The following is a 14761-nucleotide window of genomic DNA, read 5'->3' as shown; positions in this document are numbered from 1 at the left end:
GCGTCCGAGGTGAAAATGCAAGGAGCGCGCGCCCTTGCTAGCAGAGGAGCACGTCAGTGTTTGTGGTGAGTGGTGGTATTAGCCCAATTTCTGTGGCACATACGCACTATAGCAGTTTTGTGCTGTCGCCACGAAATATTCGGACCGACGAGATGTATACAGCTTCGCTGTAAAAAAAATGCAGTTTCCGTTGCTCTTTTGTAGATACATAGCTCTTGTCTGTTGCATACCGGACGAAACCAGCTCAGTTACCTCCAGCTTTTGAGTACTTTATGGCTCTCAAGCCCTGCGTACAATGCAACAGTTGGATGGATGACAGAGAATCCGCGTGGGCGCTGTACAGAAAGCTTGTCGCGTCATCCTCAGATGCGGGCATCATTACCACAAGATTCCCTTTCCTTCCAAACAATGCGGGTCAAGGATGAAACCGTCACGTTTTGTCCTTAGGATGGAAAGCAAGAAGCCAGAGAAACAAGCGACCAGCTCAGCACATGAGCGACCTCATCTGCATTCCTTACTGGAATGACCGACAGTCCCACGGGCGAAGCATACGGCTGTGATGAGACGCTTACCCAGATTACCTCTTCCTGCCCACGTAAGAATGCCGAAAATCAGTCGATGTACAAGTGCTACACCGACTGGAATACTCTCTACTACTAGAAAACAATAAATTCTAGAACAGTACTCACAAATAAGCAACCCGCAGAAGATTTCTGATGGTTACGAGCCTCGTAACCGTATAGCACCCGCTGCTACCGCTTGTTCAGTGTACTCAGTTACATCGTTTATGTACGTCTCTTTCTCTGTCTTCTTTCCGCTCTAATTCTTTTGTCATCCCCTCAGCCACTCCCACGTACCTACAAGGCAGTCAACCGCAAGTACCTCTGGTTAACCTCCCTGTCTTTCTATGCATTCGCTTTCTTTATCTCACGTTCCGCCTGTCGTTGTTCCCACGGTATCTGGAACACTCAGTGGCTAGCGTTATATTGAATGAAGACATCAGCGATGTGAACTCTGGGAACTATGGAGACTTGCAGAAGGTTTCAAATAAGACAGACACACTGAAGTTATAATTTGAGAGGAACTATCACCAAAAACCGCGGTTATTTCTTCGCTAATGCAGCGATGGTCAAATGGATTACGCAGTATAGGCACCGTGCAGTGGAGTTTTGCAGTGTGACTGCAGCGCCAGAACGCACAGCCTAGCGGATAAAAAAAAACAGTATTGAGAAGGGGCCGGACAAAATGGAACACGATTCGCGCGTCTCTCCCCCTGCATGAGTGGGCGTATATACTGTGGCCGGGATAGAAGGGGGGACGCGTGCGCGCGTCTTTCTGCGTGTCCCTAACGGCAATGTCACCGAACTTGGGACGGGCCACTGCGAGCAACGCAGCTCCATCTGGTCAGTGGACGGTGCCTATACAGCAGCTCTGGGAAAAATCGCGGTGGGCTGATGACGATACCCGAACAGGCTGGTTATCGTCCCTTTTCCGTGCTCCCTCGTTTTCGCCTCCGTTTTATGAATATGCACCAACTCCCCGAAGAGCTTGCTTTGTCCAGATATTTTTTGTGGACTACTACAGCTGTGCACAACAGATCAGGGAAGCAGTGAAGCGGTCGAAACACTGGGTCCGCTAGCGCGGCCTCTGAGACACGCGCGCCGGTGCCCGAGCCCTCGCGGTCCTAGCCCCGCGTTTCCGGCGGCGGCGCTGGTCGCGGAGCCGGCGAACGAGGGCGCGCCGAGCGGCGGCGGCAGCGTCCGCGGGGGCGGCAGTCGGAGCAGCCACTTCCCGCGGGGGGGTTACGCGCTGGAATCGCAGGCCGCAGCCCACCAACCCAACAGTCCGCCGCCGTGTCTACTCCCTCTGCCCACCACCGCACCTCCGCCCCCGCACCACCGTCCCCGTCGGCATGTGAGCGGCCCCCACGATGCTGAGCCTGGCCTGCCCCGTCGAGCTCCGCCGGGTGCCGCGCCTCAGCCGACCCCACGAGCCCAGCGAGGCGGCCACCGGCGGCGGCATGGGGTAGCCCCGCCACGGCAACGCCGGCCTGCCTCCAGCGTGTGTGTGCGTGCGCTCCGAGCCACGAACTGCACGGAAGAGCGCCCCGGAGCCGCCAGCCAGCTCAATGCGGCGCTCCCCAGGACGCCTGGCTGTTGCAGGTGAGAAGACCGCGTGCTCGTCCAACAGCTCCTACGGCCGAGCCGCAGTGGCCGGCCACGTGCCTGCGTCGATCGCGCGCGCCGGCACCGGGGCGGCGCCAGAGATGCACGCGCGCCCCGGCCGCATGGCTCGAAAATTGCTAAAAGTCATACCGCAACCCTGTTGCTGTATGGCTTGTAGCTCGCGAACACGTAACGAGCAGCGTCTGACTGAAAAGGCTGCAGCACTCATGGCGTGTCGCTTCCGTACAGACGAATTCGCGTGCGATGACAAGAGTCGGACAAGGGCCAAAGCAATAGTTTCAATTGAGACTCAATATTGCTCCAAAATGAATAAAAGTAGACAAGATTAAGAGCAAAGATACAGCTCAGTTCGCCCCTAAATGTTACTTGAAGAAAAAGCAATAGTCGCTTCTTCCCGTTTTTCTTTCTTCCAGTTTGTGTTATGTCGACACCAACGCGTTAAGAAAACATGGCAGAAGAGAGATAGGCGGATTATACAACGAGTCAACGCCGCTTATACAGCAGACGCTTAGATCTCCCAACCAGTTCGTAGGCAGTGCGAGTCGAAGATCATTCCAGAGAATCGCGAAAAGCTCCCTTTCCCAGCGCACCATTATGAATATTTATGGGAGCTCAAAGCCCCTGAGAGTGGCAGTCTATACGGGCCCAGATGAATGAACCGAACGCGCGGTACCCTTTAACGTCCGAGTTTCTTACGAAATTCACTTTATCCAATGTAATCAATATGGCAGATATAGAGAAGACTCGAATTTCGCTCGCTTGACCAAGTCACATTCCTATATTCGGCTGTCGGCGCACTCGAGTCTCCTATTAGGACACTGGTTCGAGCACTGGACGTAAATGAAAAAAGAAAAAAAAATGACATAATCTGGGGGCATATAACAACAAATATAAAGAAACAGAACTGGTGCGCGAACAAGGCCCACTACTGCTTGGCATGAATTGCTAGTATTAAGGGCATTTCTGCCGTAGCGTCACCACGGACATCGGCCGGCATCTCCATGTATGTCCCCATGTCACGACGCAATGAATATTTGTATGACACCTTGAAAACACAGATCTTTTAAATTGGATTTTTGTGCGCAATGTTATCGACAGAAAAATTCAGATACGAAATAAACTTTTTTGTTGAATGTTTGTTGCAAGAATTGCGCACTTCGCGTCGGCCATGTTGAGCGCAATGCGTAAACGATTACCAAATATCTGGGATGTATCCGTCTCCCTTTGCGATTGCTGATATCTGCAACGAAAAACGGCCACATTTGCCTATCGTTTGATGGTGTCTAATTTATTTTGGAGCAGGTATGCGACTTGATCCTTCACTTTCATCACGCAACGAGTGTAACGTGCGCAGCAAACATCTAGAGCATCAGACATAATTATTGCGGAAATTCTCAAGCATACTTCCTCAAGAAATGAGAGGCACGTGTTATGGCAACATCTATGCACATTGTTGTAGGCGCAAGATAATCATCCAAGAAAGCTGGATCTTTCCGCAAGAAATGTTGAAGTAATTTGCGTATTTGACATGCAGCGCACGAAGACTCCGCGAAGCGCCCATCTTTTCAAGCCAAGAACACGAAACATTGCGTTTATAGTAAAAAAGAAAAGAAAACGTAAAGCTGCTGTAAGCGGCGCTTTTTGGTTTGATTTCGGGAAACACAAGTGCCTTTTAGCAGTCTGTGTACGAAGTTCCTGGTGGTCTGCCTAGTACGCTTGAGACTCCCGAACATTCCACTCCTTTCTCTGCATGCGCGCGTGCTTTGCCGCCATGTATACTGCTTCTGGCACAACCTGACAGTGTGTTGCGCGAGTGCTATATTTACGGGTCTTTACGATATTTACTGCCACCAATCGGAATTTTAAAAGAATGCGCTTTTCGTGCTGACCATAGCACGGGAGATTAATCGCTGTCCAGGCTATGATGTAAGGATGATTGTACCCACGGCAGATATTCAGGCACTATTACCGTTTTATGGGCTTTATTGTCTGTCTACCTAGCAAATTAGCGTCTGTGTGAACCATAATTGCAGGAATGGAGTTCACGTGACTTAAGATATAACTTGGACAAAAGTAGTCGTTATGTGGTTCCTCTACGAGGATCAGTGGTGGCTTTTTAAAGTGATAGTAACTGATCACTTCTACCATAATGTGATTACTTCCTTAACGGCTATTTCAATTAAGTTATTAGTTTATCCTTCAGCAAAATATCTGCTTCCCTAAAGAAAAATAAGGCACATTATAAAGCCGACTGACCATCCTTCAAACAACAAACACGCAATTTGTTTATTTTTGCCGCGCGAAATTCATTCAACTTTAATTACTACTAAATAGATAAAGGCACACAGACATGCGGAAATTAATTGCGCCTCCCACTTTTCTTCCCTGCACCTCTTTAGACACGGGCCATGAAAGTAACATAGCTAAAGCAAAAGTAAAACAGCCTAATAAGCCTCAAAAGTAAACTTCTCTTTTAAGAAGGATTAAAAACTCAATGTGTCACCGTAAGCAGCACTTCCAGTTTTGATTTCCGCTTATCAATACACTATATAGCCTTCTCTGTCACAATATTCGTCATCGTCACTCTAAGCCATTCATTTTAGTTTCGTCTGTTTGTATCGCAGAAGTGGGTAGCCGGTCCGAACACACGGACTCAGGGCGGCCTGTCAGCTCAGATTTTTCTTTTTCCACAGTTGATAGGTTTGTGCTGTTCTGTTAGAATTCGGATGTTGTGGAGAGACGCAGGCTGAAAGAACATTAGCTAACATGTCTATAGTATGTCCTTCAGAAAAAAAAACACACACGCACACACATACGCGACCAATAAGAAAAAAAAACGGCACTAGATGATCCAACGTGCCCTGTTGGAATCTAAATAGAATGTAGCTTCGTTTCGTAGCATATCAAAGTCAGTCTTGCTCGGCGGAACACTTCTTTAGCTTCAATTTCCGTTTCTTGGTCAGGTTTCATACAAGTCGCTAGCTGGCGAAGACTGTAATGCACTTTTCAACGCAACCAGCATTATGAGGGATCAGAGGGAAGCTGGCTTCCCGCGCCATTTGTTTCAGGTACCCAGCCTCCCTTTGCAAGCGCACATGGGAGAGCCCACGCGGCTGCCGATGCCCAGGCAGGTAGCAGAACGCATGTGCAGCGTGAGGTAAACTCCTCCAATGACCTCCCTCTCTAATCTCAGCGCGGCTCCCCGCCGTCGAAGTCACCCGCCCTATTCAAGAGTGGCCAACGTCCCACCTACGCTTGCGCAGGTCGGCTTCCCCTCTCTAACTTCTGTTGCCGCTGGTTTGTCGGCAATGGGTCAGGAACATATTCGGCAGCAGCAGCAGCAGCAGCAACTGCCGCGTTCAGAAAAACCAGGGGTGTTTCGCACGGGAAGCTGCGCTTGAATAATTGCCGTAAGAAATAAACAACTCTTTTTAAACACACACGCACACACGAACACAAATACCGTCTCTCTCTCCCTGAATAACACACACAGACGAACAAACAAACAAACGTGCGCCCATTTGCGAGAAAAAAGCCTTATCAGTGTGTACCTTGCCGTGTGGCCTTGTTTCATGTTTCCCCATTTAGCGGCCCACAAAATTTGGGTTTAGTTAGGCAATTTTCACGGAAAAGTTATAGAGAGATCTCATCCTCCGAGCGGTGTGAGTTGTCGCAGGGCCCCTGTGCACCTTTCTCTGCCGCCCCGGCAACAATGGCGACGGTAGCATGCTATGTAGTACATGCTACCACAAAGGCGACTTATCGCACCAGCGCCCTTCGAATGCAAGGTTTCTGCAGCCTTTCCTTTTTCAAACAATATTTTGATGCCTTCCGACACGTCTATGCACACGCGCGTACACACAAGCTGCACACATGGCAGAAAGCTACGGTTGTGGTAACGATAAAACGGCGGTAGCATTGTTTGACGACGCTTTAGTCACCGCGTTATGACGCGCAAGAAAACTATTTGCAAAAGGATTACCAGCCATGCATCAGAAGGAAAAAGCTATGACAGACAACGCAAAGGAAACCAAAGGAAACGCAAAGATACGAGCACGACTAGATCTTTTTGTGTGTGTGTTGTCTTTACCTGCGGCGAAATTTCATACAGTAGGCAATGCCAACTAGGCCAAGAAGTTCTCATGTGTGTGTGTGTGTGTGTGTGTGTGTGTGTGTGTGTGTGTGTGTGTGTGTGTGTGTGTGTGTGTGTGTGTGTGTGTGTGTGTGTGTGTGTGTGTGTGTGTGTGTGTGTGTGTGTGTGCGTGCGTGCGTGCGTGCGTGCGTGCGTGCGTGCGTGAATGACGCAGCCGTCTTCTACGGGGTGCTTAGTAGTGGTTTAACAATAACAAACGCGTTTTGGGACGTTAAACCCCTGATATTATTATTACTATTATTATTATTATTATTATTATTATTATTATTATTATTATTATTATTATTATTATTATTATTATTATTATTATTATTATTATTATTATTATTATTATAACAATAGCAAACGCGCAGAGTACTTCATACACAAGCCTCACCACTCGCGCACGTTAAGTCCTAGATAAAGGCGTTCTTTACCAGGAGCCGTCGACACAGATACCCAATGAAGGAGCTAGAGCTCCGTTACTAAAACACCCGTGAGCCGACTGTACAGACACTGTCAAAGCCATTGAATAATGAACATTCATCTCTCAAGGTGCCGGGCAGAACACCATAGTTCTGCTATAAGACGCTGATATGTTAGGAAAGAGGGTTATACTTTCTTGTGTTTTAAAGTTTCGGGTATTATATAAAAGACAAAGGCAGAATATGCGAATAGATGACGTCACTCAAAGAGCGGCGTAGAAGTCTTTAAAAAAAGGCGGCGCAGTTCTTCCTAGCAGTATGCCACATTTCATTGACCCGACGACGAATCTTACACGTTACTGTCAGTTATCGAGGCATGCTGAGGAGAAGCTTAATTAAATAATGACACATGTGTGAAAAAAGAAAAATTGACGGGGAAGTGGTCAGCCGTAGGAGGTCCACGAATACAGCACAGTGAATATTTTAATCCGTGATACTACGTAATTCGCATTTTTTATCATTATTTCATAGATAATAAGGTTTTGGGTATAGTCAGTGAAAACAAGTTAGCGTTTTTCTTTGAGACACGCTTCTGTTTATTCTTTGTATTCCGCGGAGCAACTCTACACCAGTGCCTAAAATCCAAGGGTCTGTGGAACGTCCTTTGCTTATTTCAGTGCTCAATTAAGGTACACTTCACCGATTTACGCATCAGTGAATTAGGCAACGTTCCAAGCAGAACAAAAAGAAAGAAAATTAATCGCACCACAATGGCCGTAAGATCGTTAGGACCGCTCATGCTTACTCTTAATAACGTGATAACAACGATTGCTGAAAGCCTTGCAGTGAATTTTGTTAACGAGAGAAAACCAGGCTTTTATTTAAAATAAGCACACAAGCAAAAAGACACTATTTTCGTTTTACACGGTTTCATTTAGTAGTGTTGAGTATTACATTTTTCGTCCAGGGAACGAACACTCTACGCAAAAATATATTACCAGAGCACCATGTCGTTTTGACAGACGCTTTCAAAGGAAAAAAGAAAGGATTCCTCATCGCATGTTTCATTATTTTTCAGAAGGACGGTGAAGGCGCTGCCTCCAGTTTTTAATCACGAGTAGTCTGCCCAACTTCCGCGTTACTGAAATAAAAGCTACCGTAACCGTCTTCACCTGCGTTTAGGTTAAAGGGAAGCAAGTGGTCGCAACATAGACCTGGATTATTGAAAAACCATGCGACCTTAATGAGGCTGGACAAGACGAACAATAATTAGTAAAACAGGACGGCGTTTCATCCCGCCTTGATAAGCGAGAACTAAACCTGAAAATTACTTAGTATAACTAGAATGATTTGTGCAAGAAGTCCAAGCCAAAACGCTCGAAAAAAATTTGGTAAGGTTTAGCTCTTCTAAACCTAGTTATCTTGAGCGAAAAGGCATGTTCCTTTCGTTCCGTAATCAGTCAATCTGTCTTCCCTTTGGTTAGGTGTTTCAGCAGAGAACTTTGCCTTTGCTTGAGATTTCGCAGCCTGCCGTCTAGCTATATCTGCTGGATGATTGAATTCAGCCTGGCGCTTGCGCTGAAGCGCGCGCACAGACGGCCCAAACGACGCGCCATCCATGGCGAGACTGAGCGACCAAGCACCGGCGAAGCAGCCGTTAAAGAGCCCCTAAACCACCCAAAGGTCGAAATTTAGTTGTGGCCTTGCAGTTGTGTACGAGTCTACAGCGAACGCTAGCGGAGTTACCCGCGTTTGATAATCGAAACGCAGTCCTCGCACGTTTCGCTCTTTCCTTCGCTACGCTCCGTTCGCCGGCTCACCTCTCCACCTCTCCTAGTGTACCTCCTCGCCGTGCGAGGAAAAGAGCAGGGAGCGCGTGCACCTGCTAGCAGACAAGCAGGTTCACCCACGCGACAGCGTCTGTATGGCGGCCGCTTGGGATAGCGGAAAGGCACGAAGAGGAGCACGCGAGTGTCTGTTGGTGGTTTAGCTTCGACTGGTCTCGTGGTGCCGCATCGGCGAGGCTCCGAGGGAGCGCAGCCGCGACTCCTCTCTGTAGTGGATCACGTGGCTCGACGTCACGCCTGCCACGCTTGCGCTCCGGCGGTTAGCGCTCCGCAGGTTCAAGGTCATGCGACGCGATTAGTGACCTTGGGAGACGTAGCGTAGTAGAGCTATCGTTTCTAGTATGTCCTCAAGTTGGCAGTCAACGGAGGCAAATGACAAATATCCAGATGAAGTTTCTTGATCACAAGTCATGTGCTGCGTCACAAGCGTGCACCGTAAGAGCCGTGATCTGGCAGTAAAGTCGGCGGAAATCAGCACTTGTGGTGGAGGGCGAGCGGATGCTCGTGTCAAACCAGAGAGGTATCCACTTAAAAAGCCCTTGAAGCGAATAGCCTACAGTAATACGACAGGGCTATATGTGGCCTAGCAGTAAAGAGTTATATTCGGCTTAAAAATTAGCGTAGCTTGCACTGGAGCCGCAACGCTAAAGACTGCGGAGCTGATGGGCACCTATGTAGTCTTGGCTTTTGCTGTTTTGCTAATATTTTCAAGTTTCCTCTTTCTTTCTTGCTCTATTTCTTTCTTCTTCTCTTTTCTCGTTGTTTTTGTGTAAGTGTTTTTTGCCTCTGTTTATTTTTATTTCTTTCTTTCTCTCTCTCCAGTTCTTTCTCTTTCTCGGTCTTTCTATCTTTCTTTCTATATGTTCCTTTTCTTTCTCTCTCTCTATATATATATTTTCTCGCTCGCTCACTATTCTTTTCTCTCTCTTTGTAAGATTCACTCTTTCCTTCTTTTTCTTTCGGCCTTTCATTCTCACTATTTCTGTCTTTCTCATTCTTTCTATGTTATGCTTTTCTCTCTCCAATCGTCCTTTCCCTCACCCTCACATTGTCCTCACCCTCACTTCCCTTTCCCACCCCCTTGCTATACAATACTATACAAGGCTATGATATGCTCTACTAGCGTGCCTGGATAGCCGAATGGTTAAGATGCTCGCCTTCGGAACGTGGATACGCGGATTCGAATCTCACCTGGCGAAGAACTTTTTTCCACTGGAATTTCTCTCTTTCCCCCTTTCTTTCTCTTTCTCTGTACTCGTTCTCTCGCCCATCAGAGTTATTGCATCCCGCGCCGGATGACTCGGCGCACGTGTTCTGGGAGCGAAGCAGAAGAGGAAGACGACGGTATTGAAGAAGTGGACGAAGAGAGCGCGTGCCGGTTCACGATGACGATAGTTTTCCGTTTCCGACGGACAAACTACGGCGAGCTTAAACAGTTCCGATGTTAAAAAAAAAAAAAAAAATTCCCAAACATTTTGTGTGCTGTGCCTGACAATAGAAAATGTAGCCGTATCGCAATGCGGGTGAAGCCGCGAAAGTGGGCGAGTCAGCTTTCTTCCTACAGCCTTAGTTGTCTCGGCAAGTGTGAAAACTGAAGTTACCTCTCAAGAAAAAAAAACAAGCCTATTCTCTAAAATTTGTGAGACTATACCTTCTGGGGAGGACAGTCATGTATTGACAGCGTAAGTTCTTGTGATTTACGGTTTAGCTGTGCTAAAAAACTCTTGTCGATGAGGGGGCGCGAAGTACTCATGCGTCAAAGGCACCTAAGAGCAAGACGCAACACAATGCGTACATTGCTGTACTGGAGATCTCAGTATCAGTAGCTCCTTGTACGCGTGACCCATCAGTAAGTTAAGTGGCCACGAAATTTTTGTAATGGCCTCTAACGGTGAAATTGGCGAATAACAGATTCTTCGCGGCGTTCTACCGAAGGATGGTTCGTTAGAGGCTTACTTAGGTCGACAGGTCGCTGGAGGCTTACGAGAATGTATTCATGCACGTTGTCAACATATGGCGCCTCTACCACGCACTCTTCTTGGATGACATACACTGCAGGATACAGATGTTCAAATCCATACATTCTTCCTGCCTTCGTAGCCTAATATTCTTTTACACTTGCCACTGCATACATATCTAGGTCTGCCGTGAAGCACGTCAACCAACTGTACAATAGCTGGAGCAAATGGTTGTGCTATCGAATTTTATGTGTCGCATGTTCACTGTCTCTTAACGTCTTTCTCGCGTCACAAAACCACTTTCCTAGTCGTCACTTCTGACTACAAAACCACGTGCAGTTTTTTAACAGGTATATTACTTCTTGATAAACTGGCAGCTTCATTATTAAACCCTGCTGTAATTGACTAAAACGCGCTCCTGGGCTAGTTGGTACATGTTTCGTAGAACAGGAAGGCGCGACAAGAAAACACGGGCATGAACCACAGGACGCTAATTCCTAATTTGTCTCCCTGATCACTCACACAGCTTCAATAGTCTGGATTACAAAAACAAACGAACAAAAATTGCGTGTCCTCGAAAGCAGTTCATATCCTTTTAGTTATGTACAACGTGCGACGACGCTGTTCGCATCAATACTGACAGCTTAGACAGGTCATTTTCTGCAACAGATGCTTTTGTCATGCCACAACTAATTATCTGAAGGTGGTCCAAACTAGACTGCAGATATACTGATGCAGCACTGATGTATGTCAATGTACATCAGCTGGACGCTTCTGTGAAGATTCAGTGCTGCATAGTATATGATTCGATGCATACGCAGGCAAGGGCTTTATTATGTCTAGGCTCCAGGCATCGCAGAGCAAAATCGATGCGAGATAACACTTCATTTTCAATGGTTACTGTGACAGTGATGTCTGGAAGGCAATAATAAATGTGCAGACAGCGAGGCCGGAGTTGCATTGTATGATGACACTGCTGTACTTACTGCTTTCTCTATAACCAATTCCAGGCCGGATACCAACTCTTCGCTTGTTTTATGCGGCCAGGAGCTTCACATTCAATATGGGCTCGACAAGAGTATCGCTATGCACGTCTCCATAAGTTTAACGCCGAAATAATTACACGTATGCAACTGCAGCTCAAATGCTGCAACACAATTTTGATGGACAGAATGTGTGGTATGGCTTTCTCTCCCCCGCATAGCCGTGACGCTTAGGTCATCAGCCTCGGTAGGAGCTCAATTATTCTGAGTTTGCTCACTTCACACACGCGAGTGGCGGACTTGCCTTTTCTCGGGCAAGCACTACCACCAGACCGTTTTCGGACTCCGTTATCGGTTGTTGACCTCAGTCCCTTTAGCTTGTGCTGCAATAAGAGCTGAAGTCATGCTACATTTCTTTGTCCGAAGTAGGACTCGTGTCCAGGCTTTAAGAGTGCCGGAACACTGAGCACTGGCGTCATCGTAAGATTAGTTGTTTCATCATCATTCATCTGCCTTTCGTTCTCCACCTACCCTTACACGAGCGCATATGAGCTGCTTAGAGCACTTGTACTGGGACGATACTTCTACCTTTCACATAATAAAGCCGCTCTCCCACTCTCTGGCGCGTGTTTCATATACGATAAACTAGTACACGCGATCATCATATACGAGAACTATATCGCATTGCATGTCTCTTTTTCCCTTTCTTTAGGGAATCACACGTAGTTCCAGTGTCTCAACACCGCCGGAACACAAGGCTGCAAACAAACTACGCCATGAATTTAATTCTCAAACGAGTAAACATGTGGCCGGTAAATCATTACGCATGAGCGGCAGTAAACAATAGAGTAGCAACTTGAGACGCGCGCGAAAAAAACGAAACATTCAGAAAGAAAAGACGAGAAGTGTATCCCTGCAATAAAAGAGTCCTGGAAACCCATGAAGGAGAACCAATTTGCAGAAAACTCGGAAAGCGTGGTGTCGGCGTCTGGCTCTGCCCCTGATTGTTCGTTGTCCGTCTCTCTGCTCCCTCACATCTCTTCCTTCTCGTTCTCTTCCATCATTTGGCCTAGCCCGGCTTTATCTTCATGACCTAGGTCGTCGGGGCTTTTCCTTTTCGACGTGTGTACACGAGGTTCGCCCTTGTACTGGTGATATTTGTGTTCATATGTGCGCGCGCGCTTGTGTGTGTGTGCACCTCGGCGTCGCGTTTATGCCAGCCTCAACTTGCCCTCTTCTGCCTCACGAGGCGGCTGAACGAAGCACTGTTAAGCCTTACCCGCTCGCGCCGGGCAAATGCGCCGGGCTGCTCCTCGCGTAGGAGCCCGAAATAGAAATGCACCGCGGGAACGCCGTCGTCGTCTCCCCCGATTTACGCCCTCGCAGCCCCTCTCGCCGCTCATTCTCCTTGTACGAGACTCCCATATCCTGTGCTTTGTGCTTTTCTGTCTCCTTACGACGTCTTCATCCCGCGGAGCGGTAGTCATCTTTGATGTGCAACCTGCACGCACAAATACACACAAACACGCACGCACGAACGCGCATGCAATCACGCATGCGCACGCACATTGAGCAAGTGAACGGAATCATGTCTGCAGTGGGCGATATATAAAAATTCCAGAGCAACCGCGGCCGGTCTGGCCAGGTCCTTGATACGAAATATATGCCAGACCAACCAATGATTTTCCTCTGCTTCTTTGCAACCTTCTCGCTTTATGAGAGGACACTGCTTTTGTACATTGTGGCTAGAAGACCTGCATACGAGGTAGCGTCATACCAAGCCTGATTTATGCCAACAATATCGTTCTTCTAGCGAGCAACAGACATTTTCTCTAGGACTTAGTGTATACTTGGGCAGAAGACGCAGATGCTTGTGGCTTGATATTGAAAACGTAAGATTCTAAGGCCGAATTCATCAATCTTTTGCTACAGAAGAGCGTTTTTTTTTTTTTTTTGCCAGTGGCCTGCCACCGTTACTAATAATTTGCGCAACATTATGATTGGCTGACACCTGCTTTAAGGGGGAAAAACACTGAGTCAGTTTGTTCTTCTTTTCTGTTTTTTTTTCGAATACGTGTTCTTAGACTTATGTCATATAACATCTTAAGTAACAAAATCATTCTTATTGCGCAGTACCCGGAGACGCCTATTGCTAAATTGTTATTGCCTATTCTACGCCATTTGGCGTAGGAACAAAGCATGGAAAATATTACAAAGGAGATTAAGGGGGGAATAAATAAATGTCAGAAAGAAACAATGCTGTAATGAAAGACAAGAATGTTCTACTTGCAGAAAAGTACGTTACATGGCGAGTTGGCGAACTAGCATTATGCACGCAGGGATGCACGTTAAATGACGCAATCCATGGTTATCATTCAAAGGTATCGGGGTCATCATTCTAACGCTGATTTCTCCTACAAATAATGGACTGACGGCACCGGTTTGTGGTATTTCTATCGCCGTAGTCCGTGCAGGAAGTTGAGAAAAATGGAGCAGCTGGCAAGTAAATACGTTATCTTTCTATTCCGACATGACTTACTAGAGATCTATCTATCTATCTATCTATCTATCTATCTATCTATCTATCTATCTATCTATCTATCTATCTATCTATCTATCTATCTATCTATCTATCTATCTATCTATCTATCTATCTATCTATCTATCTATCTATCTATCTATCTATCTATCTATCTATCTATCTATCTATCTATCTATCTATCTATCTATCTATCTATCTATCTGTGATGATTAGGACGGTTCGAGCACTTCCCCTATTGTGCAGCAGCGCAGGAAACAGACAGGGAGACGTATTTAAACATTTATGTACAAAATATAAGGATATCAAAAGTTGGTGGTGTCGGTGCCGTCGGGACGACCACCCAGCCCACGAGGAGGAAGAGCCCCGTGGTTTCACGGCTTGCGAGCAGCGGTGGCGTCGTCTAGAAGACGCCGGGACCAGTGCGACCTCGGACCTTGTTTCCGACGTCCTGATCACCACCCGAGCGCAGCGGTTCCACGGGCGGGTTCTGGCCAGCACAGCACCGTCTGCGCCGTGCTGGAATGCTGCTCGCCACAGCTGCGGGGCGACAGCTCATTCACCGGCGATCCACGCCTTGGCCAGGGCACCGCCAGGTACAGCTCGGGTGAACAGCTCATGGGCTCGCGGCCCACGTCTGAGTCTGGCGCGTCGCTCGGTACGGCTCGGCACCGCTCGGCGACCCTCGATG

At 47.4% G+C, this 14761-nt stretch overlaps 1 protein-coding gene across 1 annotated transcript in view; it reads left to right on the top strand.

Annotated features, from left to right (window-relative positions):
* The first annotated feature begins 1617 nt into the window (after positions 1-1617).
* LOC119372721 (neuropilin and tolloid-like protein 2) overlaps positions 1618-14761 on the top strand; it is a 333508-nt gene continuing 320364 nt past the window's right edge. The window contains exon 1 of the mRNA XM_037643153.2: positions 1618-2162. Within this exon, the coding sequence (XP_037499081.1) occupies positions 2129-2162 (34 nt within the window). The 5' untranslated portion in view covers positions 1618-2128. The remainder of the gene's footprint in view (positions 2163-14761) is intronic.

Source organism: Rhipicephalus sanguineus, chromosome 1 (assembly GCF_013339695.2).
Source record: "Rhipicephalus sanguineus isolate Rsan-2018 chromosome 1, BIME_Rsan_1.4, whole genome shotgun sequence".
In the NCBI taxonomy this organism is placed as follows: domain Eukaryota; kingdom Metazoa; phylum Arthropoda; class Arachnida; order Ixodida; family Ixodidae; genus Rhipicephalus; species Rhipicephalus sanguineus.
This window is presented reverse-complemented; position numbering and strand designations above follow the sequence as displayed.